General features: G+C 38.8%; 1 protein-coding gene, 1 long non-coding RNA gene and 1 other non-coding gene across 6 annotated transcripts; 1 reads left to right on the top strand and 2 right to left on the bottom strand.

Moving 5' to 3' along the window:
• Positions 1-9,701: 9,701 nt before the first annotated feature.
• Positions 9,702-12,779, bottom strand: LOC132626074 (eukaryotic translation initiation factor 5A-3). The gene is made up of 5 exons (XM_060340803.1): positions 12,520-12,779; positions 11,010-11,132; positions 10,839-10,895; positions 10,686-10,760; positions 9,702-10,100 (listed from the first exon to the last, which is right to left on the bottom strand). The coding sequence occupies exons 1-5, from the start codon at positions 12,640-12,642 to the stop codon at positions 9,999-10,001; spliced, it is 480 nt and encodes a 159-aa protein (XP_060196786.1). The 5' UTR covers positions 12,643-12,779; the 3' UTR covers positions 9,702-9,998.
• Positions 10,368-10,485, bottom strand: LOC132629663 (small nucleolar RNA snoR100). Its single transcript, XR_009578423.1, has one exon. It is a non-coding gene; the product is annotated as a small nucleolar RNA snoR100 (small nucleolar RNA).
• LOC132626075 (uncharacterized) lies at positions 12,780-16,292 on the top strand. Of its 4 annotated transcripts, XR_009577069.1 has the most exons (5): positions 12,780-13,146; positions 13,293-13,323; positions 13,494-13,751; positions 14,617-14,781; positions 15,590-16,292. It is a non-coding gene; the product is annotated as an uncharacterized LOC132626075 (long non-coding RNA). The 4 variants fall into 4 exon arrangements; XR_009577067.1 differs by having other exon boundaries at positions 13,293-13,751; XR_009577068.1 differs by having other exon boundaries at positions 12,780-13,751; positions 15,616-16,292.
• The last annotated feature ends 1,153 nt before the right edge of the window (positions 16,293-17,445 follow it).

Genomic DNA, 17,445 nt, shown 5'->3' with positions numbered 1-17,445 from the left:
AAGGAGAAAGAACAAGCAAAATAAGAGCAAAAAAAAGAGACAATTTCGGGTTTGGCCATAGAAAATTCACCCCTCCAAATCTTGCCTCAAAAATTATTTTCTTGTGGTATTCCTACTAATTCAAGGGTCCTTTACAACTTGGTGTAGTTGTTTTGGAAGAAGGAGCACTTATTTCTTCAAGTTGACAACTTGTTCAAGTGAAGGAGTATGTAGAAAAAGGTAAGAATCAATTCCTTTTCTTATGTTATGAAGGTTTATTTATGTTGTGGTATGTGGAAATGAGTAGAAATTATGGAAATAAGGAAGTTTGCAAAGTGGGTATGTATATATATATATATGTAGCCATGAGTGTATATATGTTGTATACATATATGAGTTGAATTTATGTTGTATTCTAGTTGTGGTTATGGTGAAAATTATATTGGGAATGAAAGTTGAATGAATTTTGGTTGAAGTTGGAATGTAGAAGATTATGTCACTTTAGAATAATTTTGTGATATTATGGAAATGAAGTTGTTAAGATGTGAATTATGATTATGGTTGATGAAATTGGAAGATGGAAGTATGTTATGAATATGTAGGTTGAAGATTTGAAGTTTTGGGTGAATTATGTTTTGGTGGAAAGTTTGTATATTTTGTATATCTTGTGAATATTTAGTAGAATTGATACGAAATATTTCCAAATTATATTTTGATGATCTAGATTAATGATGAATGTGAAACCATTGAGATTAGTTTGGAAATTGAAGTTGAAATGAAGGTTATGACATTATGTTGGAAAGATAGCTAGTTAAGTTATATTGTGTTTATAGTGATTATTGTTGTTGTTGTTGATTGTTTTGGCCGAGTTGAATTCTCGGGGGCGCTATATGTATAGGGGAGATGCTGCCCAAATTTTTATAGACAAGAATTGGTTAAGGTTGAAATTTTAAGTCTTATGAATAGTAAATTGGTAAATGTGACCATTTGTAGGTTTTAGACGAAACGGGATTTGAGTTTTGGCAAACGTAAAGGGCAAGAAAGGTATGTAAAGCTATCCCGATTCTTCTTTTGGCATGCCCTAGGTGTACTAGGATCGGATTTGAGCCTCGGAAAGTGTTCTGCTCATCGGAATCCGCATTTGAAAATACCCCTTTTTCATTCAATCTAATTGAACCCTATAAGTATGCTTTATTGAAAGAATTGTGCAAACTTCCGCAAATTGTTTAGAAAATTATGGAATGTCCCCAGAATCTCCGTAGGTGACTTTATAAGCTTAAAATACGTAATTTGAGCCCACCGCTTCGTTTGTCCCGAGGTGGGCCCACTATTTTTGATTTTACCCTTTTAGTGGTTATGACTTGCCTTCGAGCGTTTTTTTTTTAAGAAATGTTTTTAACTACGCTTGTAATTACTAAATAAAACTTGTTTTAAATATTCCATTAAGTCTTGTAAAACTGTTTCGGAACTTGGAAACGAACTTAGAAAGATTATGCTTCTGTAATCCATTATGACATCCGAAATACACTCACTATGATTCTGTCCGATTTCATTATTTCGATTTGTCATCCGATAGGTCTTATTGAGTCTCTGGAAATATATGACATTCGTTTGAATTATTTTGATAAGCCCCATAATGTATTTTGAAACATGAAAATGATTACAAAAAGCTTATTTTGACATATGCTATTGGGATATCCGAAATACATACACTATGATTACTGCTCCGCTTCTGTCATATGGTTTGTCATCTGAATTATGCTACTGAGTCTCCGTAAATGTGCTATATTTTATTTTGCATTAGTTTCTCACTACTCCATTCGTGGATGCCCCAATGTTTCCCACACTGAGCCCGGGCCAGGATATGTTGTCAAGCGTATTCCTCTGCGTTGTTCGCCGTGCCTCGATGTGAGGGGGCAGGTATACATGTACATGGGTTGTGGAGTATGCTGTGCCATGTACACACTCTGATATGATCTGCTTCCAAATAAATCACCAAATAAAGCAGTCCACCTGAAGCCCCTTCCTCCAGCGCCCTCACCTGATCCTGAGCCAGAGGCCCCGGCCTGATATGGCCATCTGATATGATATGTTATGCTACGGGGTTATCCCCTATTCTGCTCCTTATGTGTGGTGGCACCAGCGTCGGGGGGTGGCCACGTTCTGTTTGCCGAGTCCCTTGGAAGGGGTCGGATATGATATGGTATATGTTTCTGTACACACTTCTCATGTTTCAAAAATATGCATTTGATACTTCGGATGTTACACTCACTTCTCTGTAAGTTCTGTTTCGGTTATGATCTTGTTCCGTAATGGGACCAGGTACGACATATGTTTCTAGCGAATATTATTTATGCTATACGATCAGCATTTTGCTAATCTGGATATTCAGTTTATTTTCTGTATCTTCTGCTTCGATTATGACTTTGTTTACTACGTTCCGTGCTTTACATACTCAGTACATATTTCGTACTGACCCCCTTCGTTCGGGGGCTGCGTTTTCATGCCGCGCAGGTACAGACGACAGGTTTGCTGATCCGTCCACGTAGGACTTTATTCTGCTATTTTGGAGCGCTCCTTTATCCGGAGCCCATATTTTGGTACAGTCTTCTGCTATCGTATATATGTACATTATTCAGGGGTACGACGGGGCCCTGTCCCGTCTTATGATTCTGTTATGTTCTATAGAGGTCTGTAGACATACTTGTGTGGGTTCTGTATATGTTTTTGGGTTACTATGATCTGTGATGGCCTTATCGGCTTCCACGTGCTATATCTGTTCACCTGCAATATCTGGTAGCGCCAATTAACTTTTATATTAATATATTCTGCAAATATGCTCATTTGGGGTATTGGGTAAGTTTGGGTGTCCAGCACGGACACTAGTCACGGCCTACGGGGTTGGGTCGTGACACTCCTGTCCGAGGATCTCGATATGAAGCGACTCAGTGCTGTGATCCTCCCGGTGAGTCTCTGAACACCCTTTATGTTGTTCACCACTTCAATATCTTCGATGGCTTTGATCTTATCCGGGTTGATTTCGATCCCCCGGTTTGACACCATGAAACCCAGGAATCTGCCAGATCTTACTCCGAAGGCACACTTCTCCGGGTTGAGCTTCATGTTGTATTTGCGAAGCACATCGAAGGTTTCCTGCAAATGCTTAAAATGGTCCTCTGTTTCCAGGGACTTAACAACCATATCGTCAACGTAAACTTCCATTGTTTTCCCTATTTGTTCTTCGAACATTCCATTAACTAGGCGTTGATAGGTTGCACCGGCATTTTTTAATCCGAAAGGCATGACATTATAACAGTAGGTCTCGTACCGGGTGATGAAGAACGTTTTCTCTTGGTCCTCCGGGTACATCCGGATCTGGTTGTACCCGGAGTAAGCGTCGAGAAAACTCAACATCTCGTGACCGGCCGTTGCATCGATCATCCTATCGATGTGAGGCAACGGAAACGAGTCCTTCGGACATGCCTTGTTTAAATCTTTGAAATCAACACACATTCGAAATTTGTTACCTTTTTTGGGCACTACCACAACGTTAGCCAGCCACTCCGGGTACTTCACTTCCCGTATGGAGCCTATTTCCAAAAGTTTTGTTACCTCGTCCTTCACGAATGCGTGTTTAGCCTCCGCCATGGTTCTTCTTTTCTGCTTCACCGGAGCAAACTTCCCGTCCAGGCTGAGCTTGTGAGTTGCTATGTCCGGTGATATACCTGTCATATCTACATGCGACCATGCAAAGCAATCGGCATTAGCACGGAGGAATTCAATTAATTGACGCCTGAGCTCCGGGGTGAGCCCCGTGCCCAGGTATACCTTTCTATCCGGGAGATATTCGAATAGGATGACCTGCTCCAGCTCCTCCACTGTTGACTGGCTTGCATCTGAATCATCTGTCATGACAAACGACCTGGGTACCTCGTAATCTTCCTCCTCATGCACCGGATTAAACCCGGCGCTCTTTGATTGCTATTTGGGAACTCCCCCCCTATCGCACATTTCTCTTCCGGCCCCTTGGGCCGATGTGCCACTTCCTCTACTGCGAACATTTCCCTTGCAGCGGGCTGCTCGCCTCAGATGGTTTTCACTCATTCCGGCGTGGGGAACTTTAACAGCTGGTGTAGTGTTGAAGGTACTGCCCTCATGTTATGTATCCAAGGTCTGCCCAATAGTGTATTATATTTCATGTCCCCCTCAATCACGTAGAACACCGTTTGCTGAATGGTGTCACCCACGTTTACAGGAAGTGAGATTTCCCCTTTTGTTGTTTCGCTTGCCATATTAAATCCACTTAATACCCGGGCCACGGGCACGATCTGACCGAGCAGCCCCAGCTGTTCGACCACCCTCCATCGGATGATGTTGGCCGAGCTACCTGGGTCAACCAAAATTCGTTTGACCTTAGTTTTAAAGACCAGCATAGAAATTACCAATGCATCATTATGGGGTTGGACGATGCCCTCCACGTCTTCGTCATCAAAGAAGATAGATCCCTCGGTCGAGCGTTCTCGGGTGCGCTTTTCTCGGACAATAGAGATCTTTGTCCGTTTCATTACCGGCCCTCGAGGGACATCAGTGCCCCCTACTATCATGTTGATCGTATGTTGGGGTTCAACAGGCTCGGAACTTTGATAGGATTCTCTTTCCTTATAGTGATTTTTGGCCCTCTCGCTCAGCAAATCTCGGAGGTGACCGTTTTTCAACAGTCGGGCTACCTCCTCTCTCAATTGGCGGAAATCTTCAGTTCGATGACCGTGGGTCCCGTGATATTCGCACACTACGCTCGGATCTCGCTGACCTGGGTCCGTCCTCAATGGTTTAGGCCATCTTACATCGGGTACACGTCCAATTGCTGAGACTAGTCCCGAGGTACTAACGTTGAAGTTGTACTCCGAAAATTTTGGAGGCACTTTATTGCTGGCGGAACTTCCGGTATCACTCCTGAAAGAGAGTCCCCGACTGTTAGACGGGCGTTCAACCCGCTTGCTGCCCCGTCCCGAGAAATGGTTCGGATTCTCTGTTGCTTTTTCCGACCTGAGATTTTGCTTCTCCGTATAGAGATATGGCCGGAACCTCTCTTTCGATGATTCGGACTTGATTTCATATCCCTTCCTCGGTGCCTCGAAACCTCTATTTACTTTGGACCTCACCGGAGAGAGTTCGAATTGGTCATCCTCCACCCGAATTTTCGACTCATACCTGTTGTGGACGTCGGCCCAGGTTACGGCCTCGTATTCTAACAAACTTTCTTTCAATTTGGCCGAGGCCACCGAACTTAGCATGTTGAGTCCTTTCGTGAAGGCCTGCGCGGCCCATTTTTCTGGCACCGGAGGGAGATCCATCCGTTCCCTCTGGAACCGGGTGACGAATTCCCGTAGTAGCTCATCGTCCCTTTGGGTTATCCGGAAGATATCAGCCTTACGGGCTTGCACCTTTATCGCACCGGCATGTGCCTTTACGAACGTATCGGCGAGCATTTCGAAAGAAGTGATCGAATGCTCGGGTAGGTGGTCATACCATGTCAACGCTCCCTTCGACAGAGTTTCCCCAAATTTCTTTAACAACACCGACTCGATCTCATCCTCTTCCATATCATTGCCTTTTATGGCACAAGTATACGAGGTCACGTGCTCGTGCGGGTCCGTGGTGCCGTCATATTTCTGTATGTCGGGCATTTTGAACCTCTTCGGGATCAGTTTCGGGGCCGCACTTGGCGGAAAAGGCCTTTGGATGTACCTCTTCGAATTCGGTCCCTTCAGTAGAGGTGGAGCCCCCGGTATCTGGTCCACCCGAGAATTGTACGTCTCGACCCTCTTCTCGGTCGAATCCACCCGTTTCGCCAAGGTCTCGAGCATCTTTAGGACCTCAGTTGAGGAGCCGGCTCCGGAGCCATCGCTCTCGACCATTCGCTCTCCGTTTCTTCCGGTTTCAGCCGTACCCTTTGACTTTACCGGCCCTGCTTCACCCTTTCCGCTCTGCAGCTGAGCAATCGCTAGCCCTTGCTCGGCGATTGCCGCCCTTTGTTCCTGCAGCATTTCGAAGATTAAACGCAAGTTAATGCCGTCGTTTGGCGCGTCCGGCTCTCTCCGGACCCGGTCCCGGGATAAAGTAACGGAATGGTGAGTGTTTAGAGGATCGGTTGCCGGTGGAATGGCATTCTCTTGATCTACGGTGTTTTGCCGGTTGAGTCCTTCCCTCGAATCAACGGGGTTCGGATCAGCGGGGTTCGGCAGTGCCCGCAGTCCGCTCCATTCATTTTCCGCCACTATCTCAGTATTGTTGACGTGACCGGATTGTTCGACGTCTGCTATTTGGATCGTTTTCACAGAGACGGAGAGGGAGTTTTTGGTTTTGATGAATACGGTGGAAGTTAAGACCAAAGACCACTATTATCCTAGCCCCACGGTGGGCGCCAAACTGTTTGCCCCGGATTCGGTAACCAATTAAATTTGTATGTGGATATAGGATATGTGCTTTGGCTTCAATATGGATTACAAAGAGTTGATAAGAGCGCCTCTTAATACACGAATAAGGAGCACAGACTCCGGCCGACTACGCATATAACGAGTTGGTTGGAGAGGTTCAACATGAACGATCAAATTCGCAATAAACAAGATCAATAAAGGATTGACTAGAACTGGATCAATAGATATATTGTGTTACAGAATATTCTTGAAAGTAAAAGATGAACCAACCCCCTTAAGGGAGGAGGGAGCACTCTATTTATACTAATGAGCCCCTGGGCCTCCCCCAATGTGGGTTTAATAAAATAGTAATAAAAGGGACAGCCCCTGCACGGATTTGGTGGGATTTGACTGATGGCGCCGTCTAACACACACACAGTTGGCGGCTGACCATGATGTGACACCACTGACGCGTCCTAGCAACGGTCGCATCGGACCAACGGGCTCACGGATACCGGACCAACGGTGATGAGACACCGGGGAGAGATCCCGAACCCTCGGTGGCTTAGAGACCGGGTCAGATGGCGCTTCTACTCGGCCTTGATTAAAGTGCTCATCCGGAAGTGTGATGTCCCCGTACGAACTCTCGCCCTTTTCTTTCTCCGATCCATAGTTCTCCCGGATTGACCCGTATCCGGTTTTTCTACCGTATACAACATGATCAACCTACTAAGTTCTCCCTAAAATCTGAACTTCCAAAAGATTGTAAAAAAAAAAATCATGTTTACCCATTTTAGAGTTGCAAAATGCTTAAAATAAGGTCCTTAAATCTAATGGGAGAGAAAATTCGGGAGTTCTATCCACCGGAGATAATTTCCACGACCTAGAGCAAATCAGAGACCATAATTTCCATTCAAATTCTCTCAAAAAAAATTAATGAATATGTGCAGTTACATAATGCTCATAGAAAATTTTCCAACCCCAAAATTTCATGTTCCAAGATAACAAAGGCAACTTGCAATCACCAATCACCATTAAGGTATTAATCTGCAGAATTCTGAACAAAAGTACTCCAATTTAGCATATGTAGCAAGGCAATAACCGAAAAATTCCAGTTAAGCAAACCCAAATATTGAAAGATCTTAAACCCATTTGAGAAAATCCAAACGTTGAAAGATAGAAGAAAGATTATCCTAATTTAGAAATGGCGGGGTGGGGGATTTTTTTTTTGGGGGGGGGTGGGGGGGGGGGGGGGAGTTCACGTGGTGTGGATATATATTTTAATTATTTTTCATTGTTTTTGACCTTTTGAATAGTACTATATAATTTTTTAATCAAAATCAGTGAAATCACTCGCTAGGTACGCGTGTTTTTCACGCACTTCGTCCAACTCAGCCAACTTATTGCCACATAAGCTTGGTCAATGGTCCGAGGGGTTTAAAATACTTATTTTGATTGAGTTGAGAGGTTTAGTTGGCAAATCCATAAGTACGAACACCGGTATGATAAAAATGAACAAGTACAAGGGCCTCCCAGACTATTTCGTCTTTTAGTTAAGTTTACTGAAGTACTAAAATTATAAATAACCTGCGAGCTGTTAAAATCTGCTTATTAAAAAAGGTTTTTGAAGTAGCAGGTTGTGTTTCGCTAATCATCTGAAACACACATTTGTCAAACAATAATTTATACTTGGTCAAGGTTCCAAAAATGTTTGTCGAGAAAAGCAATTTTTCAATTTTTGAAAAACAGCTTATTTTACTATCCAAATTCTCAAAGCTTAGTCAAACACCCTAACTCTCTAAAATAAATAATTTTCGTTTCTTAACAGCTTTGGTCAAACAAGCTATAAAATTAATTGAAACCATACACTTTAAAACTAACACGTGCAGAAACACGCAATCATAACATACTGCAATTGCTATAAGATTTAACTTATATGTACTATCGTGTAAAAAAATTATACTATTAGTGTAATACATGTTGTAAGCTTGTTGTACGTACGTTGCCTTGTCTTATAAGTTGTTATACTGTTAGATTATTTTACATATCATGAGCTCGCAATTATCTTCAAGTAAAACTCTTGTTGGTGAAGACGTGATTGGCAATAGCTTTAGGCTTTAGCTTACTTTGGGAACACTCTCAAAACCGTTAACACATTTTTGAAATCTCTTATTTCTCTTTACCTATTTTAGTGAAAACATCGTGTTATACGCTATACCATATATAACTATCTACATAAAAATCCCAAACATATTTAACATTTAACAGCAGCTTGTGCTGCAAAAAAATACAAAATATCTAAGGCCCAATATTGTTGATTCACAATTATTAGTTTGGAAATGTCATCAACATGGATAACATGTACATCATTCTCAGTTATTCACATGTCGTATAAGGTCAAATGAAACATAAATAATTGTGGCCTTGCAATGGTATAAGTACTCACTAATGGATAGAGACGGCATCATGATTTGCAATTTATAAGTTTTGTAGCAATTTTGAATTAATACGACAATAATAATAATTGAGTTTACAATGAAATATTTATAGATATTTAGTTTAATTCTTAATTTAGTGGGTTTACATGAACCTAATCTTCTAGATTCGCTCTTGCTGGCGGAGCAAAGTGGAGAAAAGGAGGATTCAAATGAAAACCCTCTTTGTTGAGATGTACTAGGTAAATAAAGCAAAAAATGCAAGTCTTTTATTATATATAAATGGTTGAATCCATCTGATATAAGGAAAGGTACAGTAAAATGGTAACATGTTTTAAAAATTGCTTTACATTATAACGTCAAATTACAAGTGTTAATTTTTTGAATCGCCTTATGTAACTTCTTGGCTTCATCACTGGGCCACGTGTATTGTACTGATAACCATATGACATCTTCAAGGGTGCAAAACCAGCATAACAAGTTGTTTATGCCGTCAAAATAACAATCACTCCACAATGCAAAAACTACCGCATCATACTTTTTTTGGTCATACTGCATCACTCATAATACACAATTAGGAGCCTCTGTCTGATTTTAGCACGACACGCTGCTTCAATGGCTCGATATGAAAGGGCATTAACAACCAAGTCCTAAATCTACTTGGTAGACTCGAAAAAAAAAAACACATGTTTCATGACTTTAGAAAGAAGAGTGTCGCATAAAATGAAAAAGAGATTTGTTTTACTTCAACGAGCCTGAACCAATTACCCAAAACGCCAATTCGGGCTCATACACAGAATTATGGAAGCAGAAACATGGAAAGCTTAGAATGTCTGCCTTCATATTTGTTAAAAGATTATTACTCCAAATGCAGGAGAAACTAGAATGAATCCCCATAATTTAAAGTTAATGAGCAGACAAATTGGCGAAGAAGTTGGTATATAGTTGAAGGTTTACCATTTTCCCACACCAAATTTAAAAAGCTTCAAGGCAGAACAAAATTCAGACGAATACAATTTAAAACAACAAAAATAAATAAAAATCTAACTCACAATGGTCCGCAAATCCTGAAGAATATTCCATAAGACCACAATTTTTTTTCCATGACTATAATATCTATCTCACTCAAGGTAGTAAAGAACTTCGCATCGAGCAACATCCGATCAAGTTACTTGGGACCAATATCCTTCAGGGCATTAATCTGTTCCTCACCCATGGCTGACATAACAGACACGACAAGGTCTTTACCCTCAGCAAAGCCTTCCTTGATCTGAATTCGGGAAATTAAAAATAATCAGTAAATGCATAGTGGTAAGCCCCAGTTTTCAAAAAGAAAAATTTATGGCCGGCCAAAGTCTGAAAAATTCTGTTCACTATCAGCACCATCACTCATATAGATCAAGGACATATGGGTACCTCTTACAAGAAACTGTTTAAGTAGAGAGTCAATGAGCTTGTGAAAGAATTAGAGGGGTTACATACAACTGAGAAAAGCTGTATACTTTGACCCAAAATACAACCTTGGTATAAGCAAAGAAAATGTGAGTATAAAACCAGGCCCTCAAATCATTAACCCTTAAAAAGAGTATCAGAGAGAGCAGACAAGTCGACTCTATGATTCAATCTCCGTGCACATAACCATGCTTCCTTCATCTTTTAATGTCCAGAGCATCGGCTTAATTGTACACAACTCTACATATCTAACACGACCACGACTCAAAAAAATAAATTATGGAGAAGGCAATAAGCTTGTGCTAGAAGAAGATAATAAGAGAAAAACAAAAGGCTGGACAAAACAGAATATGACCTCCGAGACACCGAAAAACAACTTCGGATTAGACAAATTCTTACTAACCTGCGTGAGGAGATTTTCATCAGTAGGAAGCCTAAGGTCATCCTTGGTGTTACCATTGTCAGTGAGCAGACTCACCTGTAACGTTGTGCAGCAACATTAGACCATATCAACCAAAAATATAAAAAAGGAACCGGACAAGAGAATGTAACATACAAATCCATCTTCAGAGATGTCAATAAGCTGATAATCTGTGCGATTAACATGGGGCACCTGCAATTTAAACACATAATTATTATATATACGAGCACAAATATACCGGGAAAAACGAATATAGGGGAAATGGGACAAAGAACATATGGTGTACAAGAAGCAGAGAGCACATACATCACAATTGTGTGAAGAGGGAACAATATCCTCAAGCTTCTTGCCAGTGAAGATGTCAATGGCGACGAAATGACATTTGGCATGACCGTGCTTGCCAGTTTTGGATGTAGAGACTTCCACAACCTGTAATCAGAAGCATCAAAGTTAGAGCTAGTGCTTACACTAGAACTAATGCAACAATGACTTAAACCGTAATAAAAGGAGATGTGTCTATGCTATGTCCTGAAGCAAAATCATTGAGTTACTTGATGCAAATTGTCTAAATATACATCCATAACTATGACACTTTTAACAGTTAAACATATTACAAACAAAGTGGCATATTGTCCATAACCAGATCTATGGAAAAATAAATTCAACATTTGAAATGTAGACACATCAAACAGCAGAAAAATAAACAAACAAGGGATTTCAGAAGCTGAAGTCCTTGGTAAAATATCAAATCCTTTTTTCATTCTATTATGGTAAAACCCACTAACCCACCAACACAACAAAAAAACCCTATCCACGAACCCAACAGTGGCCACTTCCCACACTTGCTCCGTTGGTGGTAAATCTTTAAACCCAAACCTTATTGTTAGATGTTGAAGTTGCTTACCAAAATGCTACTCTATCGTCTTATAAGGATTAAAGATACAGTAATTATACCAAATATACCAGCACCTCAAATTCCGAACTCCTAACAAACACTCCAAATAATATACAATCACAAGCTCTATAAACCAGTCACCAGGTCTAAAAATTTTTTAAAAAAAAACCAATGTATATGCAACAGTAAGCAAACATGTACACCCCAAAAAACCTATGTTGCTCGGACTCTCCAAAAATGATGCCGCACCCGTGTCAAATCCTTCAAAAATGCACTAACTTTGGAGGATCCAACACGCACCCGTGTCCATTCTTGAGAAGTCCGAGTAACATAGCAAAAAACATACACTGGAAACAAAACATGTGATGCAAACTAGAAAAGCCTTGCAAGCGCGGCCAAAATGACGATATAAAAAGTTAAATTAATCATCTACATCCATAACCATTCCAGTCACAGCAAAATAAGGTTTCTCTAAATCCCAGACATAATTATTTTTACAATCGAACAACCAAACTCTTTATTAAACACACATAGAGTAAACCCCAAAGCATTAAATCTAAAATTGCAACATCAAATACACACAACCCTACACATCATCTGCGTCCAAATAAATTACACACACAGATATATATGCATTAACACTTCAAAACAACAAGAGTAACAAAAATTTTACAACTTATTGTATTTTATTGTGTTGTCAGTTTAAATACAATGTTTGTTTTGATTGTTACTTAAATTTTATTGTATCGTATATGTAATGTATTATTAAACAAAATGTTAAACCACAGAGCATCAGATCTAAAATTGCAACAACACCTCAAATAACAAATCAATCTGAATAGGTTATATTTGCAAGCCTACACATCAGCTATGTCCAAATAAATTACATATAAACAGTAAGAGTGTAAAAAAAATGTAAACCTTGCAAGGACGGCCTTTGATAACGAGGTAACCATTTTTACGGATAGTACCAGCTTGTTGAGGGAAAGTTTTAGATGCACCTGCATCTGCTTTTGACTCAAATTGATGCTCTTCGTCAGACATGGCTGAAAATTCGATTGAATAGTAGACAAGAGGGAAAAGAAATAACAGAGAGCTAAATGGAGGCGAACAGATTGAGAGTAAAGCACGTGACGGCTATTTATATGCTGGGCTTAAGGGATTGTGAGTGGTTTTTTAGGGTTTGTGTTTTGATGGATTGATTGATTGATTTCCTTTGGACCGTCTGATCATATATATATATATATAAGGCCCGCTGATGTTGCATGTCTTATTGATCAGAAAACCTATTTATCTATTTTCTCAGATTTTTGCTATTTTTCTCTTCTTTCTATTAAATAAAATCACCAGAAAATAAGTTACCACATCGTTTCAGTGCTTTACTATAGGACTCCAAGAGTCGCATCTGAAATTCCCTAATAACTGTCGGCCTAAATGAGTCGTCCTTCCCGTAACGTTAGTTCCTCACCAGTCACCAGGAAAAAAAAAGCAAAATATCAACCGAATTTTTTCCCTTTCGATTCACATGCCATACAAAAAATTTAGCCGGTAGTATCTGCCCTCTCCTTTTTCTTTTCCCTTTTCCGCTTTACAGTTACATCTAAAAGTCTTTTTTGGTCCCTTTGTCCCCATTATGTTTGCATCTTTTGATTCGCTGGAATTTGGGTTTAACATGGGCTTGCTTTGTTTTGCAGTTCATTATTTTGCTGGTTGTCAGTGTTGTTGGTAATTTTATTGTTTATATTTTACCATTCTGATTGCAACTTTGTTGTTCAAATTCGTCTTTTTGATTTGTTTAACCGAATCACTTATTGGCTAATCTCCCGCTGAATTCCGCTTTCCACACTTTACAATTCACTTATTGGCTAATTGTCCTGTTGAATTCCTCTTTGTAGGTTTAAGAATTGCTCTCTGCGATCAACTATTGCTTCTCTCCTTCAACAACTTGTGCTTTCTTCTTCAACTGCTCTTTCTAAATTTGTTTAGTTATTTTGGTGAAACAATTCACTTATCATTATTATCGCATTGAATAAGTTGCTATTCCCTCTTGTGTACAGATAATTTATAGCTTTGTAGCAGAGATGTGGACGAGTGAAGAATCGGGTCCTACAGAGATCACTCTTGAAAGTTCTAATGGTTCAGTTACACTCGAGGTACTATATTCTTCTACTTCTTTATTTTTATTATTGTGTATTTAGGGCTTTTGGGTAATGAGGGAAATGTTTGAAATTAATCCTACTAGGTTATGTCCAGCTTAGTCCCAGAATGGGAAGAAACATATACCACATATTTGTCGCCACAGGAAAATGCGAAAAAAAAAGATGGTTTACTTATCTGCTATCAGTTAAAATACACTAAGATAACAAATAAAGAACAGCTGAAACAGTGTTCATGTAAGTTTTCCGCTGACAAAAATTAGACTCATCTCCCATTGTTGGAGCCCTGTAGTAGTATATCATCATTCAGGCATAGTCATAAATTTTTTTCTTAGTACGTCTTGAAATAGTATTTAATGGTGGATTTTCTTTGCTGTCCTTGAAAGTGTAGCCGACAGATTTTATAGCTCAAATAGGATTCAAGTTTTCGTCCCTGTTGGCACGTGATGTACATGCTTCACTATTATGTTTTGGCTTAACTGATTGAGACTCCTAATTTTCAGGTTGTTAATGACTTCGTCTGTGATGGAAACCTGTTTTAAATGAGGAAAAAAAATGAAATTCTAACTTTTGGAGTAGATGTATCAACAAGTATATACCAACACCTTGCCGTGAATTCATAGACCTTGCTTTCATAGGGTATTACGATAATGTCCAAATCCACATACTCATGACAGTTTCTTTTTCCTCATTTTTTTTGGGTGTTCCTTTGGTTCTCACTTTAGATTGAGGTCTATATATTGAATTTAGTTGTAGCAATAGTGGAACATTTTGATTATTCATTTGCATTTAAAGAAGAGATACTTGAAGGTTTCTTTTTGTTACCTGGAATGTGCTTATTTGTTTTTTGGAGCTATTTCAGCAAATATCATTAGAACGGTAGAAGGCTATTCGGATGTAACTGTTTTGAGACACTTTCAAAGTGTTGCTAACTAACCGAGAAGCAATCACACCAGTGAAAGTGTTCAACTTCTTTCCACGAGATTAAAGCAGTTTTCCCACTAACAAGGACATGGGAATCCTGATAGTAAGTTTATATATTACCGATGATATCGTTTTCATTGTTCCAAAGTTATCCTGTCCTATAGTTGTCTCTATATGGCTTTTTCAATGGTTTGGAAGATTTCTCTTTCATAAGTAAAGAGTTTTAATCGGTGTTTATTTCGATTCTTATTGTTGCTCCACATGATGATTGTTCTTTGTGTTTGTCCTCCAATGTTTCTGCATATTTAATAGCTGGATAATTGTGATACAACATGACCATGGATAACTAAAGTTTGTTAATATGTTGCTAAATTGAATATATGGTAACTTTCCTATTGAAGCATATAGATTTCCATTATAAATCTTTATGTAGGTCAGGAATACTCTTGAAAGCATACGAAGAAAGAATATACATCAATCATCCATGGGAATATATACTTACCAGGAGAAAATGGTCACCGCATCTGTTTGTTGGGGACATAAGAAGAGCATGTCTACGGTTTGGAGAAACTCTTGCAAGTTTATGTTGTGTCAGCATGTTACCTTATTCAACAACAACAACAACAACAAAAAGTTTATGTTACGTCAGTATGAATGTTGGATGTGTTAAGGCGGTCCTGACATTTCTTTTTTGTTCCTTGTGTCTCTGGAGTTCTCCCCGAACTTCTCCTCCTTACTTTCTTGTCCTCGTGCTATAAGTAATCTTGCAATTTAACCTGTTAATTAGGAAGAGATCCAATGGTTACTTCGTTTTAGTAATGATACCTAATTAGCAATAGAGTATCTTGTTGTCTTTTTAGACATATTAAATGAATCTTATAAATTGTAACATAAAATGCTTATGGATGCAGCTCACATTGGTTATTGGATATCGCAGCTTTTTCAGAGTTGACTTTGGTAGAATTCAAGAGATGATTGAAGAAATTCGATGAGAACAAGGATGGAGAAAATAAGCGAATAAGATCTTACAGGGGCGATCCATTTGTCGACCAGAGGCTGGTTCTACTGACGCTAATGGCAATGGATATTGGTGAGGATGAAATCGTCAACCTCAACGAGTTCGCGCTGAAGCACTCGAGTATTAGGATCGCCGCACCTTATTAATTTTCAAGCTAAGTCTTTTTGTTTATATTTTGATTATTATGGCAGAATGTTGTTTGCTTCATTTGAGTTTTTCTTTTTTGTTTTCCTCAATGTGAATTTAATAACTGTAAACGTCTCCCATTTTGGTATTCTTTAGCGTTGTATACTTTCGAGCATCAAAGAACAATACCTAAATAATGTAAAAGATATTGTAAGCGAGTCAACAATCCAAGAATTTTTCAGTGTTCTCATGCGATATTAAATATGTCGAGACTCAACAATTTCAGTAGCTGGTTTACATTTGACATTTTGTCCAAAAAGTTACTGAGTACCAAAAAACCAAAAAAAAAAAAAATAACACTCCTAATGATGAAATTTTCAAAATTATATAGTAACAATCAAATCTATTAAACTTGAAATCAAATATATTTTGCTTTGACGACTAATATATTTATGATAGTCGGATAACAGAAAAATATTACTTACAGCTTTTTTGACCGCGCGAAGCGGCATATTCACTAGTTAAAAAATAAAGTCAAGACTCTTTTTTTTAGTAAACGTTTGGCCACGAAAATCAAATATTTTTTAATTTATTTGGAATTTTGAAGTTGGAGTTGAACATACAGTTGTGTTTGGTTATAATTAAGAATATTTGGTTGTTTGAATTTATTTAAAGTGAAAATAAGGTTTTAGATGTTTTTCAAATTATAAATACAACTTTAAGTTGTATTTGAAATTTTCATAGTAAAAAACACTGATTTTAAAAAAAAATGAAAAAAAAAATGGAAAAAGTGAAAGATTCTCGTGGCCAAACGGGTTTGTGTTTTGATGGATTGATTGATTTCCTTTGGACCGTCTGATTAAGATATTGAAGAAATTGCACGATTCAAATTGGCTGGTCTTTAATTACTTTTTGTCCTTCGCAATCGAATTTATTCCTGAAAGACTTAAGTTTTTTAAAGAGTCGTTTTGGGTATACATGGCAAAATACAGCTCGACATGTGGCAATATAATATTGGAACAAATGGCAGTGGAAGGTAAAACATTGCAAGTTGTCTCATTTAATTTGAGTAAGATGTCTCAAAGATATTCGGAGCAAATCCACAAAGGCAATAGCACCGGGTCATTAACAGGAGAATAACGTTATATGAACGGTCCAGATACGGAGCAAGCGTTATAATTTAGGATTGAAGTTGCATTTATTATTCATTATTAGTCATTATTGGAATTTAATTACAGCTTAAGAACTTATGTATTTGTACTATAAAAGGAGCCTAACAGCCCTGAAAACAGCATCGAATAACAATCACTTATACTCATTCTTTTGCAATTCAGTCTTTACAATTAGCTATTCTACTTATTCCTTTGCATCGGAATAACTCTCATTTTCTTAGAGCCGAAGTGAATATTTGTTGGGCAATTTGCAGGATTGCCCTTCGCTTGGGTGGTCTTTAATTTTTGCCCCTAAAATCAGCGGTCTTTAATTTTAGCCCTTCGCTACAAGTCTCTTGGTTCCAGGTTCGAACTCCCGCTCAGTCAAAATTAAAAAAAAAAAATCGCAAGGCATAAGTTGGGTTCGCGGGGCATAAGTTGGACCCAACTTATGTCTTAAGGCATAAGTTGG

This window comes from Lycium barbarum, chromosome 2 (assembly GCF_019175385.1).
Source record: "Lycium barbarum isolate Lr01 chromosome 2, ASM1917538v2, whole genome shotgun sequence".
Taxonomy (NCBI): Eukaryota; Viridiplantae; Streptophyta; class Magnoliopsida; order Solanales; family Solanaceae; genus Lycium; species Lycium barbarum.
Note: the sequence above shows the minus strand (reverse complement) of the source record. Positions and strands in the feature narration are given on the sequence as shown.